General features: G+C 40.5%; 1 protein-coding gene across 1 annotated transcript in view; it reads left to right on the top strand.

The window, feature by feature from the left end:
* Nucleotides 1-23,744, top strand: part of cfdp1 (craniofacial development protein 1) — a 47,578-nt gene that overhangs the window by 17,450 nt on the left and 6,384 nt on the right. Inside the window, 1 exon segment of the mRNA NM_001017329.2 lies at nt 9,877-9,996. Coding sequence (NP_001017329.1) covers nt 9,877-9,996 — 120 coding nt within the window.

Below are 23,744 nucleotides of genomic sequence, written 5' to 3'. Positions count from 1 at the left end.
TGGTATGTCTTTCATTTCCCAGGAACATCTGAATACTGGGGTGTGTGATGAACAATGATTTTTAGTGAAGCAGTATTTAGTTGTATGAAATTAAATCAAATGTGAAAAACTGGCTGTGCAAAAATGTGGGTACCCTTGTAATTCTGCTAATTTGAATGCATGTAATTGCTCAATACTGATTAATGGCAACACCAAATTGGTGTTGGAATGCAACAGGCTCAGTTGCTGTAAAACCAAGGCCTGGCAGGCCAAGAAAAATACAGGAGCATCTGTATGGCAGGGTGATGAGAAAGAAGCCCTTTCTGCACTCTGGCCAGACAAACAGAGTTGCTTGTTGTATGCAAAAGCTTATTTAGACAAGCCACAGCCATTTTGGAACAAAGAGTTTTGGACTGATGAGACACAAATTGAGTTATCTGGTCATAACAAAAAGCGCTTTGCATGGCGGAAGAAGAACACTGCATTCCAAGAAAAACATATTCTACCTCCTGTCAAATTTGGTGCAGGTTCCATTATGCTGTGGGGCTGTGTGGCTAGTTCAAGGACTGGGGCCCTTGTTAAAGTCAAGGGTTGTATGAATTCAACCCAAGCTACGCAGGGGTTGGATTTTCCAACAAGACCCTAAACACGGTTCGAAATCTACAAAGGCATTTATGCAGAGGGAGAAGTACAATATTCTGGATGCCCGTCACAGTCCCCCGACTTGAATTATTAAGTATTGAATTAATTGAATTATTAAGTATTATTTAATATCTCTGTTGGGGTGCCCAAATTTATACACCTGTCTAATTTTGTTATAATGTATATTTTTTGTTAATCCAATAAACTTTGTCACTGCTGAAATACTACTGTTTTCATGGGGTATGTTATATATTAAAAGGAAGTTGCTACTTTGAAAGCTCAGCCAATGATAAACAAAACTCTAAAGAATTAAGAGGGGTTCCTAAACTTTTTCGTATGACTGTATTTCGTACATTTTTTACAAGTGAAAAAGTATTCATTTATTCAGCAGTGTAAATAGCCGTGAAGCATGATACAGCAATGTTGTATTCTGATATGTCATGTTTGTTGAAGGGAAACTTACAATTGCTTAATTAACTTGTTGTTGCACATTTTTGGGTTTGCCTTAACCTTAAGGATGGGGTGTATTAATGCCATGAAAAGTGCCTGTTGCACTTAACAAATTGCTTTGTATCTTACAGGAAAGCAATGGGGTTTCGCTTACATATAAGTACTGTATACAATCAGGGCCGCCATCAGGGGGGCACGGGGTACAGTCGTCCCGGGCCCGGACGTTTTTACCTTTAAAGGGGGCCCGGCCGTGCTACAGTTCTCCTAGCTCGGGCCCCCTTTAATCAATTCCGGGCCCTCTCACTGTTGGCGTCCTCCGTTATGTCCTGGTGTTCCCCGCTACATCAGCGTTTATATAAGGTTGGGCCCCGTGTGTAGTGACGTCACACGTACGGGGCACAACCTTATATAAGCGCAGATGGAGCGGGTAGCAGCAGGACATAGCGGAGGACGTTGCTGAAGTCGGAGCATGCCAACAGACATGGCACATAGAGGGTTTCCTCCTCTTCTTTCAGCCTGTGTTTTTTCTGCAGGCAGAGAAGTGGATCTTCTTCCTTCCACAGTCTGTTTATCTGCACTGAAATGTACAGCTTCCACTTGATTGCAGGTACATGAGGCGGATAGTAGAACGGCCCAAAAATGCCTGCTCCGTGTACCTGCACTAAAGTTGAAGCTGAACTATCCAACCTTTTATCCCGAGGAAACTTACCAGGATAAAAAAAAAATCTCCTTTATCCTTGAGCTGAAAAAGATTTTGTTTTGGCCATTGGTGGGATTGTTCTGCCTTAGAATATAGTAATACTTGAAGTTTATGTCTGCTTTCTATCAAGCAAGAGAGTATATGTGCCATGGGAGTGTATGTGCAATGTCTCCAGGGCTTCAGTTTCTGTTTCCGATGCTTTTGCTATCCAGATCTTTTTCTTTCAAAAGGCTAACTTGATTATTATTAGCGGAGGAAGCAATGGGAGTGGGTCATAGTATTTGGGGGAGGACCACCAATGTTTTAGGGGGCCCTGGGCTGGCTAGCAATGTTTTAAGGGGCACCTGTTATGGCACCAATGCAAAATGTAACCCCTGGCCACAAATGTTTTAGGGGGACCCTGTATACAATACCTACAAATATATACCTAGCAACTTTTCAATTGTTTTTTAATTTTTTAGAGTTTTTGAATGATTTGCTTTCCACTTCTTCCTCTTCCCAGTTTTCAAATGGGTTGCAGCAGTATAATTGTATATACAACAAGAACAATGTCATGGAGCGAATTTGTGTTGTCTTAAAGGAACCGTAACCCCAAAAAATGAAAGTGTTTTAAAGTAATTATAATATAATGTACTGCTGCTCTGCACTGATAAAAGTTGTGTGCTTGCCTCAGAAACACTACTATAGTTTATATAAAGACCCTGCTCTGTAGCCATGGGGGCAACCATTCCAGCTGGAAAAAAGGAGAAAAGGCACAGGTTACGTAGCAGATTACAGATAAGCTCTGTACAATACAATGGTGTTTTATCTGCTAAATAACCTGTGCCTTTTCTCTGTGAATGGCTGCCCCTACAGCTACACAGCAGCTTTGTTTACTAAACTATAGTAATGTTTCTAAAGAAAATACACCAGAGCAGGAGAACAGTAAATTACATTATTACTTTCATACACTTTCATTTTTTTGTGTTACTGTCCCTTTAAGTAACTAAAAGATTAATTTTATTTTTTATGTAAATCCAACTAAACTATTTTACAAAGCAAACAATTTACTTGCCACCATAGACACTTGCATTAGAGCCCTAGAAAATTAAATTGCTACACTGCAATTGATTGACAATCATGAGAGGAATATGGCTAATATGACCTAATTGGATCTATCCCTGCTTCTCAACAGATTTGCCAGATTGTGTGAAGAAGATAGGAGTGTGAACTGTAATGACAGTTCTAGATGGGGCTGATCTTTCTTTAACAGCTGGGAGACTAGCCTCTCCAGTAGTAATGAGGAGGAGGGCGGGGTAGTCCTACACAAATTGTGGTTATAGAGGGGATTCAATTCAGCTGGGACAGCTAAAACTTGTTAGGTACAAGTAGGCTACAAAATCAGGCAAGCTAAAATAGAAATGGAGAAAGGTATTGTAGCAAATGGTAAAATGAATCAAAAATTGCTGGAGCACTATATGCAAGTATGTTTGTATGTTCTCATGTGCTTGTGTTGGTTTCCATTAGATACACCAGAATGTGATGGCACTATATAAAAAATGTAATTACATGCAGGGAGTCATGTCCTATTGCCCTAAATGGAAAGCTATTTGGTTAACCATTAATATGTGCCCTTTGGCATTTCCCATTTATATCAATAAGAATCAACTAGTGGACAACTCATCCCATGTTCCATACATCTAGGACAACATTGGTACAATAATACTTATTATTGTATCCGGTAAAACTAATTTAATTCCTTATTAGTAAACATAAATCTGGCTGTGCTCTTAATATGTTTGCAAAAAGCTAATGTGAGAGGTTTTGGATGGTGTATTTACATTAAAAGTTGAATTTCAATTCTATTGGACTGTGCTATGGAATATTTTGGCTCTATTTTATTAACTAAAGCCTAATCATATATGTACTGTGACCACTAGGGGGTGCAGTAATGCTATTGCTAAAAAAATATATGTTTGGAGGAGAAACCCCGCACTACCACCCACTTATAGGGTGCTCAATGTGTAATCAGAATATACAGAACAAGAGAAAAAGGACACATATATAAACTTGGCACACCTATGGCAAAGATAAAAAATCAGTCTTTATTTAGTTAATTGATTAAAATCGAGTTTAAAAATTGAAAGAAAAAAAGCAAGAAAAGAATTTCAAAATCGATACCCTATGCCTATGAGCAAATTATACTGACAAGTCTGTAAGACCAATCACATTTGTGACATTACGTGAACTCCTAACCTGAACGGGCGTTTATACCCTATGCTTATGTTTCCTTGTGCCGAGGTAAAAATACTAGGTGGTAGGCACAAGGTACTCACTGACTCTATTAAATGGGCGTTTATACTCTATGCTTACGCTCCCTTGTGCCGAGGTAAAAATACTAGGTGGTAGGCACAAGGCACTCACTGACTCTATTGAATGAGCATGACTCGCTGCAACCTTCGTTTCTTTTGAACAATGATTGACTAGACAATTTGTTGTAATCAAATTCCTGTGCCGAGGTAAACCGTACGTGTTGTAGGCACAGGGTTTGTGGTAGTTGTATGGGCGTTTATACTCTATGCTCATGTTCCCTTGTGCCGAGGTAAAAATACTAGGTGGTAGGCACAAGGCACTCACTGACTTTATTGAATGAGCATGACTCGCTGCAACCTTCGTTTCTGTTGAATAATGATTGGGTAGATAATTTGTTGTAATCAAATTCCTGTGCCGAGGTAAACCGTACGTGTTGTAGGCACAGGGTTTGTGGCAGTGCTTTGATTTCATCGAACTAGCGATCTGCGGCGACCTAATCTTAAAACTTGTAATTTGCGTGTTTAGGTAAAATACTTGATAGCGGACACTTCATTGACTTTAAGGAATCAGGGTGGAGTGTGATTGTTTTCCGCCTTTATATGATAATGATCGGGCGAATGCGTTACCGCTTATAATCTCTGCGCCGAGGTAGCAAGTACGAGTTGCAGGCACAGAGTTTGTATCGTTTCTGTTTGGCTATTATTGGAACTGGTACTTCCCCTTTTCTGGCGATTACAGAATATAACCTACGCGTGTGATTATATCCCTGCACGATGGCAGGGCTAGCAGGTAGTTAATATGGAAATGCAACTGATAGACGTAGTATATGCAGAGCATACCAACTGAGATCCAATCAAGTCTTGATTTAACTATGAGGTACCAACCTTATTTAAATGCGCATATATAATACCATTGCGTCTCCCCTGCTCTGCTGAAAGAGGGTAAAATTGTAGGGATCCGTTGGAGTGTGTGGTGATCCCTAGCGCTACGATTGTCTATAAGCACATAAATATATTATGCCGATTTAAGGAGAATTTAACTCACTTTATCATTACAGTACTGTGTGAATTAAACTACCGAGAGTCTACTCTATATGTTAGAAGACTCTTGCTGTCTATATAAGAACCGATTATTAGCAGCTCCCAGCAGGTATAATAAATACTAGCTTAGAGTTGTAACATTCACCTAAACTGCTTATTCGGTAACTAGGTAATCACCTTGCTTTTGCTTAGAGTTTCTTAAGGAATTGTCTTGATACTCTTCTTATTACTATATACTGCACTCATAAAAAAACTTACCAAACCAGTTGAGAGATTAGGTCTCACTATTAACGATTATTTACTACTCCTGATTTGATGGACAACAAATTTTGATACAATGGTTTCAGAGTAAAGTTCTTTATTGCACAACATAAGTAAGGTATATTAACAGCATTCACTGTTATACATACACTCGTAAAAAACAGTGAAGAAACAAATGTCAAACCTATAAAAAAAAAAAAAAAAAAAGAAACAAATGTGACATTATACTTACCGTGTCATTAGATTTCTTAGAATCTGATACTTTTGTTACAAGAAGGCACAAGCCTCACGTTTTACTATAAAGGAATTTGCTGTTTCCAGTATATTGGTTACTTACCTGATACTTTGAGTCAGGAGTTCACGTAATGTCACAAATGTGATTGGTCTTACAGACTTGTCAGTATAATTTGCTCATAGGCATAGGGTATCGATTTTTAAATTCTTTTCTTGCTTTTTTTCTTTCAATTTTTAAACTCGATTTTAATCAATTAACTAAATAAAGACTGATTTTTTATCTTTGCCATAGGTGTGCCAAGTTTATATATGTGTCCTTTTTCTCTTGTTCTGTATATTGCTAAAAAAAAGTCACAATAGACAGTAATACACTGTACATTGTTACTTTAATGTAAAGTTTATTTTTTCTTAGTCATCATACTGACAAAGACATTTTAGCTCAAGAATATCAGTACAGGTACTAAGAGAAATTTGGTTACAGGGAGATTTAAATCTTATAATAAGATTGCCTTAGTGTAGTGAAGCCAGAAATATCCATCTTAGGGGCTGAAGCTGCCTCCCAGTCTTAAAGGACAAGTAACATTAAAATATGAAAGTGTTTTGTATACATATAAATATAATGTACTGTTTTACCTGTACTGGTATGGTATGCTTCAGAAGCACTTTATATAAATAAGCTGCTGTGTAACCATGGGCACAGCTATTTAAGGTAAAATTGGGCTACAGGGCACTCCTAGTACTTAAACAGGGAAATACACAGAGATCAAATTTCATTCACCTATTTACACAAAACTATTAAATAGAACATTATACAAATAAAATAGTGGAAAACAAGTTGTCAAATGTATTTTATAGGGTGTACAGATTCTTTAATATGAGCCCTCTAAAAATGTATGGGTCTATGTTATGTTGGGGCCCTGTACATACAAAGTATTATATAATATGATTTTTGCATTGTTGTTTTTTTAGGAATGGCAGTAATATAAGACTTTTTATAAACTTGTTACACATACAAATGGAGTATTTTCCAAACTTGCCAGTGCATCTCCTTAATGTTTCTTTTCCTTGAGTTCATGTTTGTAGTGATAGTTACATAGTTACATAGGGTTGAAAAAAGACCAGAGTCCATCAAGTTCAACCCATCCAAGTAAACCCAGCACACACAACCCACACCTACCAATCTATACACTCACATACATAAACTATATATACAACCACTAATACTAACTGTAGATATTAGTATCACAATAGCCTTGGATATTCTGATTGTTCAAGAACTCACCCAGGCCCCTCTTAAAGGCATTAACAGAATCTGCCATTACCACATCTCTAGGAAGGGCATTCCACAACATCACTGCCCTCACCGTGAAAAACCACCTACGCTGCTTCAAATGGAAGCTCCGTTCCTCTAATCTAAAGGGGTGACCTCTGGTGCGTTGTTTTTATGGGAAAAAAGAAAATCCCCCATCTGCCTATTAATCCCCTTTAATGTACTTGTACAGAGTAATCATGTGCCCTCGCAAGCGCCTCTTTTCCAGAGAAAACAACCCCAACCTCGACAGTCTAACCTCATAGTTTAAATCTTCCATCCCCTTAACCAGTTTAGTTGCACGTCTCTGCACTCTTTCCAGCTCATTAATATCCTTCTTAAGGACTGGAGCCCAAAACTGCATTGCATACTCAAGGTGAGGCCTTACCAGGGACCTATAAAGAGGCAAAATTATGTTTTCATCCCTTGAGTCAATGCCCTTTTTTATACAAGACAGCACTTTATTTGCTTTAGTAGCCACAGAATGACACTGCCTGGAATTAGACAACTTGTTATCAACAAAAACCCCTAGATCCTTCTCCATTAAGGAAACCCACAACACACTACCATTCAGTAGATAGTTCGTGTTTATATTATTTCTACCAAAATACATAACTTTGTACTTATCAACATTGAACCTCATTTTCCAGTTTGCTGCCCAGTTTACCAATTTTGTCAAATCGCTCTGCAAAGCGGCAGCATCCTGCATGGAACTTATAGTTTTGCATAATTTTGTGTCATCAGCAAAAATAGAAACAGTACTGTCTATGCCCACCTCCAGGTCATTAATAAACAAGTTAAAAAGCAAAGAGCCAAGGACTGACTCCTGCGGTACTCTACTAACCACACTGGTCCAATTAGAATATGTTCCATTTACCACCACTCTTTGTAATCTATCCTTCAGCCAGTTCTCTATCCAATTACAAATATTATATTCCTTAATTTGATTATTAACCTTCTGTGAAGTACTGTATCAAACGCTTTAGCAAAGTCCAAGTAGATGACATCAACTGCCATTCCAGCATCGAGGTTCCTGCTCACCTCCTCATAAAAGGCGACTAAATTAGTCTGGCAAGATCTGTTACGCATAAAACCATGCTGACACAAACTAATAGTATTGTGAACTGCAATGTATTCAAGTACCCTATCCCTTATTACCCCTTCCAAAAGTTTTCCTACTACTGATGTTAGACTAACAGGCCTATAGTTTTCAGGCTGAGAACGGGATCCCTTTTTAAATAACGGCACCACATTAGCAATTCGCCAGTCTCTCTGCACCATGCCAGACCTCAACGAATCCTGAAAAATTAAGTGAAGAGGTTTGGCAATCACAGCGCTCAGCTCATTTAATACCCTGGGATGAATCCCATCTGGTCCTGGACCTTTGTTTACCTTTACATGTTCAAGTCTCTTTTGAATTTCCTCCCGAGTGACCCATGCATCAGTAGCTAAATTACTAGAACTGGGCATATTAAAAGGGAAGCCTTCATTAGCTGGCTCCTCAGATGTATAGACAGATGAAAAATAAGAGTTCAAAATTTCTGCTTTTTCCCCATTCTCATCAACCAACTTACCCCCCCGTGATAATAAGGTTCCCACCCCTTCTTGCTTTATTTTTTTACTATTCACATAATTAAAAAAATTCTTTTTACTCCTAGCTGCAATATCCCTTTCCATTTCTATTTTAGCTTGCCTGATAGCTTTTTTGCAAGTTTTATTTGCTTTCTTGTACCTGATGAAAGTTTCTGCTGTCCCAGCTAACTTGAATGCTTTAAAAGCATGTTTTTTCTTACCAACCTCGACACTAACACTTTTTTATTCAGCCATAAAGGTTTTGCTTTGTGATGCCTCTCCTTGCTTACAAGGGGAATATACTGTTGTGTATACCTGCAAAGCAATGTTTTTTTGTTGGATCAGTATATGTCCTTTCTGGAAGCAAACAGGGGAACAATTCCTCTCTAGGTCAGTATAGCTATACAGTTTTTTGCTTTTAATTAACTGGGGCCCTTTTGTGTGAAAGATCTTTGTCTTGCAAGGCAAAGATGTCTGTTCAGTTCCGTCCATGCGTACCACTGACCTTTGGGAAATCCTTGGTACCTTACCAATGATGTGCTAAAGGTAAATAGATAAGCAGCCAAAATGTTAGGCACCCCAAAGTGAATTTAATCGCTTACTTTTTACCCCGGGCTGTTGCCCCTGTAAGGAGAAAACCGCACCAGCCCAGGGTACCTGCAGCGAACGTTTCCTTCTTCCTTTTGTCGTCAAAATCCCTGGGCCTACGCTTGCACAGTACAGTGAAAAGCTGACTTTTTTGTTAAAGTACAAGCACGCAAAGAAGGAAGAGGAGACCACGCTCGCAGCTACCCCAGGCTGGTGTGGTTTTCTCCTAACAGGGGCACCTGCCCAGGATAAAAGGTTAGCGATTTAAGTCACTTGGGGGTGCCTAACATACTGTCTTAGACTAGTTCTGCAGGGCTTATACTTGGTCTCCTTATAAATGCAGGCTGAGAATCGGCCAATAAACAGGCTTCCTCTTTTTCAAACACTTTTGTATGTTTTTTAGTAATGGTTTATATACAATAGTACGTTTAAATGTTGTTCCCTTTTTCACTTTGCACTTTTTTAATGTTGATGCTAGATTACCTAACAAGGTTACAGTTATTACAAACCATAGCTGTAAGGTTATCTAACAAATTATCTGCCTAAATGTCACTCTTACTTGAATAACTTAAAGTGCAAAGTGATTCTGCCCAAATCTTACAATAACTGGTCTTAAAGATGTCTGGCTGTCCCACAGCGGTGCACAGAGCTATGGCTGGGATTATTAAGACTCACTTGTTGAGTCTGTTGAGCCACTTGTTGAGTCTGAGTTTTTAAAAGCGCTATTTATTGGTGCTAATATCGACATGAGTGGGGTTTATTTCATGTTGTAATAAACAAGTTTTTATATTAACCTTTCCTCTTATTAGAGTGACAAAAGAAGTTGATTCCTCATCTAAGGAAGCCAAGGCTTTCCAGAAACAGCAGGAGAAAAGCCAACAGGAGCCAAGTCCAATTTCTTCGAAGTCCTCCGTGCTAGAAGACTCTGGGTGAGTAAAGTAGAGCTAGGTTCAGTCCTTTCTTCTTGGCGATGCATGATTTAATAAACTGAAGATATGATCTGATGAACAAATGAATGAGGCTTTGGGTTGTTTTTTTGCAATGTTTATTTGTTGTATGGCATACAAAAAATCTCTTGCATTCTGTTGTGTTAAATTATGTTTGTGTGTTTAATAGATTGTTTTTTCTAGTAACTTGTTAGTTTATGCCTGCAGCCAGCTTCTGGACAGAATACTGCAGCTGACAGACCTGATGCCTGATCTTCATAATCGTTTCTAAAAGGCAACACTTTTTTTTTTTTTTTTTGCTGTACATTAGTATGCAATGAGGCCATATGGCTTGTCTCATAGTACTCATTCAAGTAAGGCATGCTCTTAGTCAGCAGAATCATAGCCAGCATCCAGGCCAACAATGAGATATATTCCATAACCAGACCATTGAGCTATACTTGGTAAACCAGAGCACAGGAAGTGGTGAAGGCCCAAAAATTGAGGTATATCACAAATTGCCTAAGGATAATTTATCAGGCTTGGCTAATTTGAAGGCACTGCTGTCCAAGCTGGGGCCCATGTGCTGTACAGGACATTGCTCCCCAAGGCTTTGTTATAGACCATAGCCATACATCATGGCATTTAGCAATAAATGCACAATGTCATGAATTTATCAAGTGGATTGCTGATAAAAAATAAGTTAATAAGGATTTCAAGTGGCTTTGTCAGTAAAAATTATTCCATCATGTTTAGATTCCAACCTTATCTTTAATGCCCACCACCCAGGTTATATCTTACAGGAAAATTCCCTGAGGCATGCCCATTTACACTTTTTCTCACAGATTACAGCGTTGACATAAACTGAAAAAAAAAATAAATACATTTGGGCTTGTGCCCTTTAATTAACAGAAAGGAACAGATAAATTCTTTGCAGTATCTAATTATATTTACAGCAGATGTTTGAGTCCAGATTCTCAGGGCTGTCCCATACCCTGCTAGCTTCATCTGCTAACATGTTTATGGCACCTACCAAAAAGGGCAGGAAAACATACCGCTTATGGCATTTTATGTAGTGTATAAGATGTGAAGCCGTTGTAAACTTTATGGAAGTGACACTAAAAAATAACTTAAATTAGTTCAAAGGCTGCAGCACAAGTTCTGGTAAATCCTTTACACACATTTTATGTACATTCAAGTACAGAGACAATACATTACATTACATTAACATTAACATTTATTTATAAAGCGCCAACATATTCCGCAGCGCTGTACAATAAATACAAAAAAGACTTTCTACAAAGCAATTGTCAGAAAAGAATCTCCAATTTTATTTGCATAAAGATCAGGTAAATCTACCTCTCTAAAAAGTAGATCAGATGTGACTGATAGTGTATTACACAGAAATAGTACATTCTGTATCATGTAAACCAGCTATTAAGGCTGTATAGCACCAGGATAACAGGATTATCAGTCAAATGGGGTTATAAAAGTCACTAAATTTGCCCAGGAGCAGTAACCCATAGTGACCAATCAGCAGGAAGCATTTACTGGTCACCTGTTTAAAAGCAATTATATTATTGGTTGCTATTAGTTACTGCTCCTGGGCAAACTTATTGCCTTTTCTTCTGCGTCCCTCCATGTCAGTACACATGGGTAGCATTGCCCCTCCCCCACAGGAGGTAGGACCTATAACAACCCAATTAAAATGAATCCTGCCCTATAAGACCACCTGACTTCCTCCTCACCACATTTATTTTTTATCCTACCGGACAGGTAGGTAGGATCTCCCTCCTCACTTTTTTTTTTTTTCCTTTTTATTTTTTACTTCTGTGTAGACACAGAGGGATGTTTCCCGGGTAATGGAGAAGAATTTACCTGATGCCCCAAATACGCAAAATGTTCAAATTGACGCCTATTGGGAAGAAATGCAGGTGTGGGCATACCCATGGTCCTAGCCTTGTGCTAAAATAGCCCCCCTGCGCTACGCCAAACTACGCACAGTATTCAAACTGATGCCTATTGGGTAGGCTACAGGTGTGGGTTTTTCCACATTTTTACCTGTAAGCTAACTTAGCCTCTATTTTTTCCTATGTTTTTTTTTTTTTTGCGAGGCTTTAAGGACTCCTCTGGGCAGACACAGCAGGTATTTGTGCTCCTGATTTTACCAGGCACTTCCAGCACTGGTTGGGGGTTGCGCTGCTCTAGCAGTATTGTTCTTCCTTTTCTCTCTGTTATATTATGTGCATGTTCCCTATAAGCAACCTTCTCAGGGTTCTAACAGCGATTTGTTTTTTTTTTTTTCCCCACCAAGCCAGTGCTATCTGGTAAGGAGCTTGTTTTCCTTTGGGTCTTTGACCTTTTAAGTTTTATTGTGAGCCGGAATCCTCGGGGCAGACAGGTGTACTGTTCTTTTTTACAGTATTACTCATATATTTCCCTATGGAGATTTATTTTCTATCTGGTGGCTCAGGTGTGAGCCTAGTTGTAGTTCAACCTCTCCCACTGAGAGTTGGTGGCTGCCTGGTTCCCACCCTCCTTAGGAATCCCATGTTTGGGTGGATAGGCTGGCCCCTGTTTTGGCCCTTGGCTCGCTTGTCCGCTGGCCCCTGTTTTGGCCCTTGGCTCGCGTGTCCGTTGGCCCCTGTTTTGGCCCTTGGCTCACGTGTCCGCTGGCCCCTGTTTTGGCCCTTGGCTCGCATGTTCGCTGGTGTGTCATGGCCTGCGTGTCCGCTGGTCTTTGACTCATGCACCCAGGGGTTTTGGTGGCCCTTGCATTGCTGTGTGGCATGGCCCTTGGCCCGCGTGTCCGCTGGTGTGTGGCGTGGCCCTTGGCCCGCGTGTCCGCTGGTGTGCGGCGTGGCCCTTGGCCCGCGTGTCCGCTGGTGTGCAGCGTGGCCCTTGGCCCGCGTGTCCACTGGTGGGTCTGCTGTGCATGCCCGCGGGCTCTGGGTGGTCTTTGGTGACCTTGGTTCATTTGGCTACTAGCCCTTGATCTTGCCTTCTTTGGGCTTGTGTGGTGCTGGTCCTTGCTATTGCCCTTGGCACTTGTGTTGTCCTACGGAATTGAGTGGTCATGGGCCCTTGTTGTTGCCTTTGACTCATGCACCCAGGGGTTTTGGTTGGCCCTTTGCTTGCATGGCTGCGGTCCTTGCTGTTGTGGCTTCTTGTCCCTGGATGCTTGTGGTTGCTGAGCTTTTCTTGGGGGATTGGCTCATGTGTTAGCTGGTCTCAGGATAGCCTTTGGGGTTGGTGACCGATTTTGTTTGGTGTGGCCCTTGGTGCATGTGGATTCTGGGCTTTGCCTTAGTTATAGCCTTGTGTTGTCATTTGGGCCATGGGCATGCATGAGGGTCTGCTCTCTGGCAGTTCTAGAGAAGACTAGGGTTATTGCCTCCCGGGACTTCTGACTTGGTTCAGTGCTCCAAAAGTTGGCATGCTTGCAGCGGGAGTGCTCATACATGAATTCACATTAGGTGTTTGGCAATGTTTGGTTGTTTTGGTGCTGTGGCGTGTGTGCTAGCAGCCTTCCCTCTCAGGGTTTTGTCTGTGTGGTTTTTGCATTGGCACACCAGTTGTGCATTCAGGCCAGCTAGTTTGTGCAACATTGTTTTGATATGCATTGCCTGGCCTCTGTGCCATTGGCTATATGCATTTTGACTTTTTGGTTCAGAATGGTGTGCAGACTGTTAGTTGTTTAGCATCAGCAGTTGCTTGCACAGTACTTATACCAATGTTGCTGGTTCATTAGCTTCTTATGTTCCCCAGTTTGGTTGGGCTTAGTGGGCTTTGAGTGCTGCAGTGTCGCTATACAGTTGGACTTCATGTTGCATCAGCGTTTGTTGGGTCTTCTTTTGGTAGGTGTAGACAGTTGTCCACTTTTTTGTGAGCTGCTCCCATTGAGCTGTGGAGTAGATGCTTACAGGTGACAAGCTTTATTTTCTAGGGCCACTGGGGCTTATGGTCAGTTTCTTAGCCCCAGCACTAGTGGTTTTGTTATCCTAGTTGTTGCCAGTTTCTGGTGTTTTTTCTGGCCTGCTGGCTGTGCTAGGGTAGTGATTTTTGAGCTGGTTTTGCCGGGATTATGGTCATCTGCAGTGAGCGCCTGGGTCTTGTGAAAGGCCCTCTGGTCTGTGAGGGAACCCCTGTCGCAGGGAATGGACATTTTATTGTTCTCTCATTATGTTAATTGCAGTAGTTGGGAATTTGAGCTTTGGTTGTCAGCCACTTACCAATACCTTGGGGGGGGGGGATTGCTGTTGTTCTTTTGGTTGTTCAGCATTCTTGTCTCATTTTCAGGGATTCTTTAGTGTCCCTATTTCCTCTACGGGATGTTGGCCTTGTTTTTGGCCTTTATAGCTCTTTTAGGGTTTTGTACCTTTTTGTTTCCCACCCATTACTGTTTTGTGGGCATGGCTTGGTAGATCCCATGTGTACTGACATGGAGGGACGCAGAAGAAAAGGAGAATTTCACTTACCTTCTTGACGTAAATTCTATTTCTTCTAGTCCCGACACGTCAGTACAGGTTTCCCATCCCAATTTTGCTTCCTGTACTGCTATGGCAAATATATAACTGTGGTGAGGAGGAAGTCAGGTGGTCTTATAGGGCAGGATTCATTTTAATTGGCTTGTTATAGGTCCTACCTCCTGTGGGGGAGGATCGATGCTACCCATGTGTACTGACATGTCGGGACTAGAAGAAATAGAATTTACGTCAAGAAGGTAAGTGAAATTCTCCTTTTATTACATATGGGGGGTAAGCTGCCATTGTACTTGCCATACATCCCCAGATGGTTAAGCAGTATGGCTGAATTTCCTGACATTTTTTTATTTGTATTTGGTTGATTATTTGCTGTTTTATTTTATAGTTTTACAGTTTGCAGTAAAAACTGATACCTGCTAGTTGGTGTTTAACTTTTATTATAGCAACATAGTAGTGATATCAAAAGCAGACTGGGCAACAAAGAGCAGGAAAAGCCCAAACAGAGAGAATGTAATATGTTTGTCACTGAAGGGGGTCTACCGTGGGCAGTACACTGATTTAGGAACTATACACACACACGTGGGCCCCACCACAAGAAAAAGAGCGCCAAAACATAGTGTTTGTAACCACGGTAACCATTGTGTACAAATTGTGGTAGTATAAAAAGAGCATGTAGTGATCAAACCAAAACACACAGTAAAGACATGAAATAATGTAACATAAAAGAATAAGTTGTTACAAAACATAATTGAAGTGGTGTACAAAAAGTAACTGTAATCGCTACCAATAGTAACCGTATCAAATACTGAAAAACGGAGTTGCTAGCCAATAAAAAGAATAAGACATAGACATAACAAGAAACATTGCGAAATGCAGGCAAAAAGAAGTGACACATTAAGCACCTTCAGACACATCGAGGAAAAAACATACCTTCCCAACATACGCAAGGGCACGTATGCCTTTCGTATGGCAGTCACAGCTTACAGAGATAGGATGAACAATCACCGCTGTGCTATTAGAGCAGCTCAGGCTTCTGGTAAAGCGGGATCAACCCATAGCCAAGCATTTTTTGACTGCTAAACATTCTTTACCCCAATTCAGACACATGCTGATTGACCATATTCCGGTCCCTAGGAGGGGTGGGAACAGAGATTTGGACTTGCTAAAATTGGAATCCAGATGGATCTACAGGCTTGACACCGTCAACCCCTGTGGACTCAATGAGATGCTCCCCTTATCTATCTTTCTATGACTCTAATGACCGTTTTTACAGTTTAAGTCCTTGTTCCAGTGTGTAACTTTAATGACCTTTGAACCATTATTATGGTCTTTTGTATTCTTACTACAGTATATGTACAGTATTTTAATTATCAGCTTTTTGTTCTGATTATGATTGTGTGTCTTATGTACAGTAAAAACTTGCTTAACAGCTTCTTTTTTGATCATTCTGATGTGATTTATATATAGTAGTATTGTACTCATCAGCCTTTCCTTTGATTACACTGTTGTAACTCTCTCACCATTTCATATCTACTCTTTATTCTCTTTGTATTGTTCCACACCTGTTTGTATCCAGGCTTTTGGTTTTTCTTCTATGCACACTTTTGTTCCTAATTGTATTACTAATGCCTCCACTCTTGTGTCCTTGTCACTGCCTTATTATTTCTAACTACCAAGACTGGTTTTGTCGCAGCCTCCCAATAGGGACTTTTTTGACATACCTGTATTTTGATCTTGTAGCATTGGAACAGAATTTTCTCACTATATGCATACTACCATGTGGAGCTGTATCCCCTTTTCTGAACAGGTGACATTGACGAATAACAAAAAATTCTCTTTAGTTTTTATAAAAAAAAAATTTATTTTTAGTTTATTCTCTTTATTTTTGTCTTTATTTTTTTATTTTTAACTATTTGTCACCATTTTCAGTTGTTGTATTTATCAGGCATACATATGGCGATTGGAATTTTACAATGGTATGATATACATTGATGTATAATTAGCACCCGCAGTACTGCAAAATGCAACAAGCGCCTCAGTGGTGCAAACAACACCCGCAGTGGTGGAAACAGCGTCTGTAGGGTTACAAATGGCACCCCCAGTGATACAATTAGCGCCCATAGTGGTGGAAAAATTGTCCGTAATGATGCGGATAGCGCCCATAGTGGTGCGAGTGGCACCCGCAGTGGTGTAAAGAGCGCCCGCAGTGGTGCCTGCAGTGGTATAATTAGCGCCCATAGTGGTGCAAGTGGTATCTGCGGGTGTGCAAGTAGCGCCCGTAGTGGTGCACAGCTTTTTTGGGACTGCCATGTCCCTATTTAGTATATTGATGTTTTACCATCGCAGTATGCCTCCTTTATACCTATTTTTCCCAATTTGACACGGCATTTACTATGCATAGATGTACACCCACAACCTGTGCGCTTATCTTAAGTGCTACTGTGCTTGCCATATTTTTTAGCTACAGTATGCCTGCGCGTGTCATTTGGGTTCCGTGCTGATTTTACAGATCCCTCTATTATGCAGTATGTCATACCTGTATTGCGCAACTATTAAGCTAGATGCGCTTGCCTTACTACCTGCTTTTTCCTTCAGGTATTGCCATGGCAACGGAGATACATTAGGCTCCGCGTGATGACGTCTCTGGCTTAAGGTGTAACTTTTTTTCCCTGCTTTTCGCAATGTTTCTTGTTATGTCTATGTCTTATTCTTTTTACTGTACATATACTGTAGTAAGAATACAAAAGACCATAATAATGGTTCAAAGGTCATTAAAGTTACACACTGGAACAAGGACTTAAACTGTAAAAACGGTCATTAGAGTCATAGAAAGATAGATAAGGGGAGCATCTCATTGAGTCCACAGGGGTTGACGGTGTCAAGCCTGTAGATCCATCTGGATTCCAATTTTAGCAAGTCCAAATCTCTGTTCCCACCCCTCCTAGGGACCGGAATATGGTCAATCAGCATGTGTCTGAATTGGGGTAAAGAATGTTTAGCAGTCAAAAAATGCTTGGCTATGGGTTGATCCCGCTTTACCAGAAGCCTGAGCTGCTCTAATAGCACAGCGGTGATTGTTCATCCTATCTCTGTAAGCTGTGACTGCCATACGAAAGGCATACGTGCCCTTGCGTATGTTGGGAAGGTATGTTTTTTCCTCGATGTGTCTGAAGGTGCTTAATGTGTCACTTCTTTTTGCCTGCATTTCGCAATGTTTCTTGTTATGTCTATGTCTTATTCTTTTTATTGGCTAGCAACTCCGTTTTTCAGTATTTGATACGGTTACTATTGGTAGCGATTACAGTTACTTTTTGTACACCACTTCAATTATGTTTTGTAACAACTTATTCTTTTATGTTACATTATTTCACATCTCTACTGCGTATTTTGGTTTGATCACTACATGCTCTTTTTATACTAGCACAATTTGTACACAATAGTTACCGTGGTTACAACCACTATGTTTTGGCGCTCTTTTTCTTGTGGTGGGGTACTTAAGTGGGGTGGTTTTACACGGTCTTTTGGTTTGTCCCTGAGGAAGAGCACCGTTAGTGCTCAAAACGTTGGATCTTTTTCAATAAACATCTTACTTTTTTGCAAAGTCCCTGTGTGTGCAGGTCTCTGCTTCTGTACTATTACTATTTTTGCCAGCACCCAGGGCTTTTGATTTGTGCTCCGTTTGCTTGTGTGTGTGTGTGTGTGTGTACACACACACACACACACAAGGATAGAACGGTCGGCCTGAGTGCAGTCCTCTCCAAACTTTTTTAAACAGACGTTTCGGCTGCTTTTTTAAGTTGAGAAGGGGCTGTAGGAGTAGCCGAAACGTCAGTTTTTGTTACACATACAATAAACGTTTTTTTTCACAAGTCCTGTGTGAAGCGCACCATTTATGTTTGAGAATATATATATATATATATATATATCTCTCTCTATAGATGTGTTATAGCCACGGTTTCTGCTGTTAAGCAATGCTTCAGTTTTCTGAAAGTTTGCGCAACTTCAGAAAGCCAAATCATTTCATAGCCTTTCCACTGGTGACTCCTGTTGTTGCCGGTGGACAGGTATTTCAGGGCTGTTAGTCGCCCAAAGTAGCAGAGATCTGATGCGGGCGACTAACCTGCTCCATGGGACATTAGCTTAATAAGGCCACCTGTGGTCTCTCCTGGCATATAGGCTTTCAGTTTAGAGATTTAAACACATTTAGAAGTGTATAATAAAACCCTCACAAGCATCACTTCAGATGTAATTTATATTTTATCTTACCACTTTTCCTTCATCACAAATGTGATTGAACAAGCCTTGGTTGTGTTCAGCCACTGCAATAAACCTGTTTGCCAAGAGTGGATGAAGGGCAAGGGAAATGAAAGGATATTACAGAGGTCAGTGCAGTGTTGCATTGCAGATGGAAAAGCCCCTATTATCATTCATTTTGTTTTTATAAACTTGCCTGGAATGTCACTTGATGAAGGGGAAGGCAGATGAGATACACCAGTGAATTTAAATTTCTATTTAATTATCCTGGGATCATGCTTGAAAACTTGCCTTTCAATAGTAGTTCCTCCCCCATACCCCTGTAGAATTTTTCAGAACTCCAGTGGAATAATACAGCATTATCCAAAAATAGATACCTGTTTATATGAATCAAATGAATTCATAACATCACTGTTTCAGAAGAACACAATTTCTATAAAGGTATTGAGAGTTAAAACTGGCTTCCAGTGGTTTCATGTTTTTTAACAGCTGTGCAGTCATTAAGTTGGCCATACACACATTGATATAATCATACAAAACAAAGTTTTGTATGATTTTTGGATCATGTGTGGATTTCAAAGTATCGTCCCAACAATTTTCGTACCATAGTGAATGGTCCTTTTGTCAATCGGACAGGTAGATGCCTCTAATTTGCGGCAGAGGGGGAAAAAAATCCTTCCTGACAATGGCAATCGGACCAGTCCCTGGATCAACTTGTACTAAGAGCTATCGCCCATAACCCTGTATTTCCTTACTTGCTAAAAAGCCATCCAACCCCTTCTTGAAGTTATCTAATGTATCAGCCAGCACGACTGATTCAGGGAGGGAGTTCCACAACTTCACAGCTCTCACAGTAAAAAATCCTTTCCGAATATTTAAAACTATTTAAAACAGAACCTCCTTTCTTCTAATCAGAATGGGGGGGGCTTGTGTCAGTTGGAAGGACCTACTGGTAAATAAAGCATAATAGAGGTTATTATATGATCCCCTTATATATTTATACATAGATATCATATCACCCCTTACGTAAACAACCCTAACTTGGCCAGTCTTTCTTCATAACTGAGACTTTCCATACCTTTTATCAACTTAATTGCCCTTTTCTGTACCCTCTTGAACTCAAGCACTTAAGCCCTGAAGACCAAACCGAACATCATATTCTAGATGGGGCCTTACCAGCGCTCTTTTAAGTGGAAGAATAAACCCTTCCTTTCATTAATCCATGCCCCTTTTAATACAGCTCAAAACCTTGTTTGCCCTTGCAGCTGCTGCCTGGCATTGCTTGCTACAGCCAAGTTTATTATTCCCAAGGACTCCAATTTCCTTCTCCACTTTGGATTTGCCAAGTACAGTCCCATTAAGGGTATAAGTGGCTTGCATATTTTTACTTCCCAGGTGCATGACCTTACATTTACTAGATTGCTAGTTTGTCAAGATCCTGCTGCAAGGATGCCACATTCTGGATAGAATTGACTGGGCTGCGGAATTTTGTGTCATCTGCAAACACTAATACATTACTTATAATACCCTCCCCTAAGTCATTAATGAACAAGTTAAACAAAAGTGAACCCAGTACAAAACCCTGAGGGTCCCCACTGAGAACCTTACTCCAAGTAGAGAATGTACCTATAACAACCACCCTCTGTACACTATCCTGTAGCCAGTATCTTATCCATGTGTAAACGAACCTCACTAAGACAAACAGACCTTAGTTTAGAAAGCAGTCGTTTGTGGGACACTGAATGAAATGCTTTAGCAAAATCCAAATCTACTGCAGCCCCACTGTCCAGCTTCTTACTAACTGTGCCTTTTGTTTTTTAGTTTCTATTTGAATGCGTTAGTTTCCCATATACACATATTCTTTGGCACATAAAAATACTCACACACGCACATAACACACAATATCCAAAGTGTGTACACACACAAAATTGTTTAGCTTTTTTGTGCATTATTTGTAGCCTAAAATGTTTTATTGCAAATGTGAATAGCGTATTCTCTAAATGCTGATTTGGTTGGTTTTATTGTATTGTAGTGATTGTATTGCATTCCGCTGTAAATCTGGCCATACACTATAAGATCCACTCATTTTGCAACCTCTTTCCCCAATATAACCCACCCAAGCTGGGCGATATCGAAGTAATACAATCATTAAGGATCAAATTACAATGATGGGAATAGGACCCGTCGGAACGAGGACTGCATTAATACGCCGATGTGATCCCCGATCCAACAGGATCAAACCTGCTCCAGCGATATATGGGCAGTTTTAGGCCACATATTGGTCAGGTAGGACTGTCTGGGGTGTCCATACACGGCAATAAGCTGCCGTATCAGTCAGAAGGGACCGAATTGGCAGCTTAAATCTCCCTATGTATGGCCACATTCATACCAACATAATTCACAGACCTTTTGTTTGTTTTGTGGTCAGAGCACCCTGTGTGTCTCGAACACCTTTTCAGCATACATGTGTTAACTGAAATGAATTGTAAATACAATTTCAACATAAGAATTGTAACTTCAATACAGTGACCAAGGACTGAGCTATACCAAGGGAAAGAGGTAGCGGGGGATAGGTAGAATAGGTACCAGAAAGCACATAAATTCTGGGCAAAAAATTACATTGATGCTGTACCCTAGGAACCAAAAGTATAGCAACCTGGTTGTGGATGTTCAGTATGTTGTGAAAGATTTTTTTATAATGTATAGTAATATAGCAAGTTCCTACCTGTAGAAATACTACAGTGGTATTCTGGAAAACATGATTAATTATCCTTTATAATTTCATTTAATAGTGTTTGTGGTGAAGCATGATAATAATTACAAGCAATTCTAGGGGTTAAGTCAACAGGGCAATGTGAAGCACAAAGGATAGAAAAGATGAGTCTCCAGGAGTACTTAGGGTACCACTTAGGGTAATGCCCAGCAGGGAGATTACTTGCCTACCATACAGCTGTGCCTTTTGCCTACAGAAGGAAACTTTGTGCAACTTCGGAAAACCGAAACGATGCGTAGGCTTTTCCACCAGCGATTCCCTTTTATTGCCGGTGGAAAGGCTTTTCAGGGAGATCAGTCGCCAGCGGTAGCAGAGATTATTGCGGGTGATTGATCTTCTAAGGGTAATTCAAGCAGATGAGATAGTATTTGTCATGCTGGACCAGTAAGGTCCAGAAAAGTCCATGGAAAGGTTTAAGTTTTCAATTTAGAAAGTCTGTTTGGAATCCACATTTGAGGGAAACCCCCCACAGTAGGGAGTAATTCACAAATACGCTGAAGACGGACTGTCTGGCTAGGGGACTGTGAGGTGTGAAGAGCCAAACAGGGACAAATGAATCAACAAGGTAACTAAATTATCATACCTGTGCTACAGTGGAGTGGTCTATCTCAGAGCAGATGCTTAGCTAATATTTCTTTAGGCCCATAAAATAAATGTCTTTCACCAAAGATAAAAATCATGGCGCCCAGCAATTAGCTCGTTGCTAAGGCTCCCCAGAGACTCCAGACACTCCCATGTTATGATGATCCATCTCAGGATTATCCAGTATTCTGATAAAACCAGAATAATATGTGTTAAGCCTTGTGTGTTTGGTGTGTATGAAAAGAGAATTCCATTTCCCACATAATGCTCATGGTTCCATAATTCTGGTGAATACTCATAAGTATTTGAGGCTAGCTGGAAAATAAAATGTAACCAGAACAGCCAGTTACCAAATGGTGACCCGCCTTCACCTTTCTCATTGGATGGGGGCGTGACCTACCTTGTAACCTGTATATCAATGGCCCAGACAACTGGGAAAATATGTGCCTTTGGGGACCAAGATGCTCGGGAGGTATATGTTGCTATTTCTTTGTCCCCCCGGTACAGGAATTACATTGGACCATTCTATTGGTGATGTATGTAGGTTTCTGCATTTTTATCCCTTTTTATTTTATAACTGTTTGCAACTTGTATGTCATTTTTGTAACCTAAACTGTTTTCATATAAAATATGCACTGTCCACTTTGGATTATTAAATATAAAATTTAATAAGTTTGTCTTTGTGCTCTAAATGAACCTTTATGCCTTACGCAGAGTGTGCATGTTACATAGTTACATAGTTACATAGGGTTGAAAAAAGACCATTGTCCATCAAGTTCAACCCATCCGAGTAAACCCAGCACACAACCTATACTAACCAATCTATACACTCACATACAAAAACTATATATATACAACCAGTAATACTAACTGTAGATATTAGTATCACAATAGCCTTGGATATTCTGCTTGTTCAAAAACTCATCCAGGCCCCTCTTAAAGGCATTAACAGAGTCTGCCATTACCACATCACTAGGAAGGGCATTCCACAGCCTCACTGCCCTTACCGTGAAAAACCACCTACGCTGCTTCAAATGGAAGCTCCGTTCCTCTAATCTATAGGGGTGACCTCTGGTGCGCTGATTGTTTTTATGGGAAAAAAGAACATCCCCCAACTGCCTATAATCCCCTCTAATGTACTTGTACAGAGTAATCATGTCCCCTCGCAAGCGCCTCTTTTCCAGAGAAAACAACCCCAACCTCGACAGTCTAACCTCATAGCTTAAATCTTCCATCCCCTTTACCAGTTTAGTTGCACGTCTCTGCACTCTCTCCAGCTCATTAATATCCTAATACCCTTGCTAGTTAGAAGGAAAGTGTGCTTACCGCTTTGTTTGCTTGCTGGAAAGTTGTGTGTTGTCTGTAGACTAACTTGCAGTGTCTGCTAGAGTGCTTAGCTAGAAAGTCTAGGGCGATTTGCCTCTGTGAAGCGTCAGTGTGCAATAGAACATCTAGACTTGGGTGCTTGTGGCCTTTGAAACGCGGTGGGGCAGTTATTAAGTTCGGCGGGTTGGGGCTGTTTTGGGTTGATTGCACGAGTTAGCGAGAAACTGTGTAGTTGATGTGTTAACCCTTACAGCCGCCCGCCTGGTCACGTACGTCCGTGGTGGTGTTCGTGACAGTATTGATAATTGTGAATGTGGATATAGAAGAAGCAA

Source organism: Xenopus tropicalis, chromosome 4 (genome assembly GCF_000004195.4).
Source record: "Xenopus tropicalis strain Nigerian chromosome 4, UCB_Xtro_10.0, whole genome shotgun sequence".
NCBI classification, from domain to species: domain Eukaryota; kingdom Metazoa; phylum Chordata; class Amphibia; order Anura; family Pipidae; genus Xenopus; species Xenopus tropicalis.
This window is presented reverse-complemented; position numbering and strand designations above follow the sequence as displayed.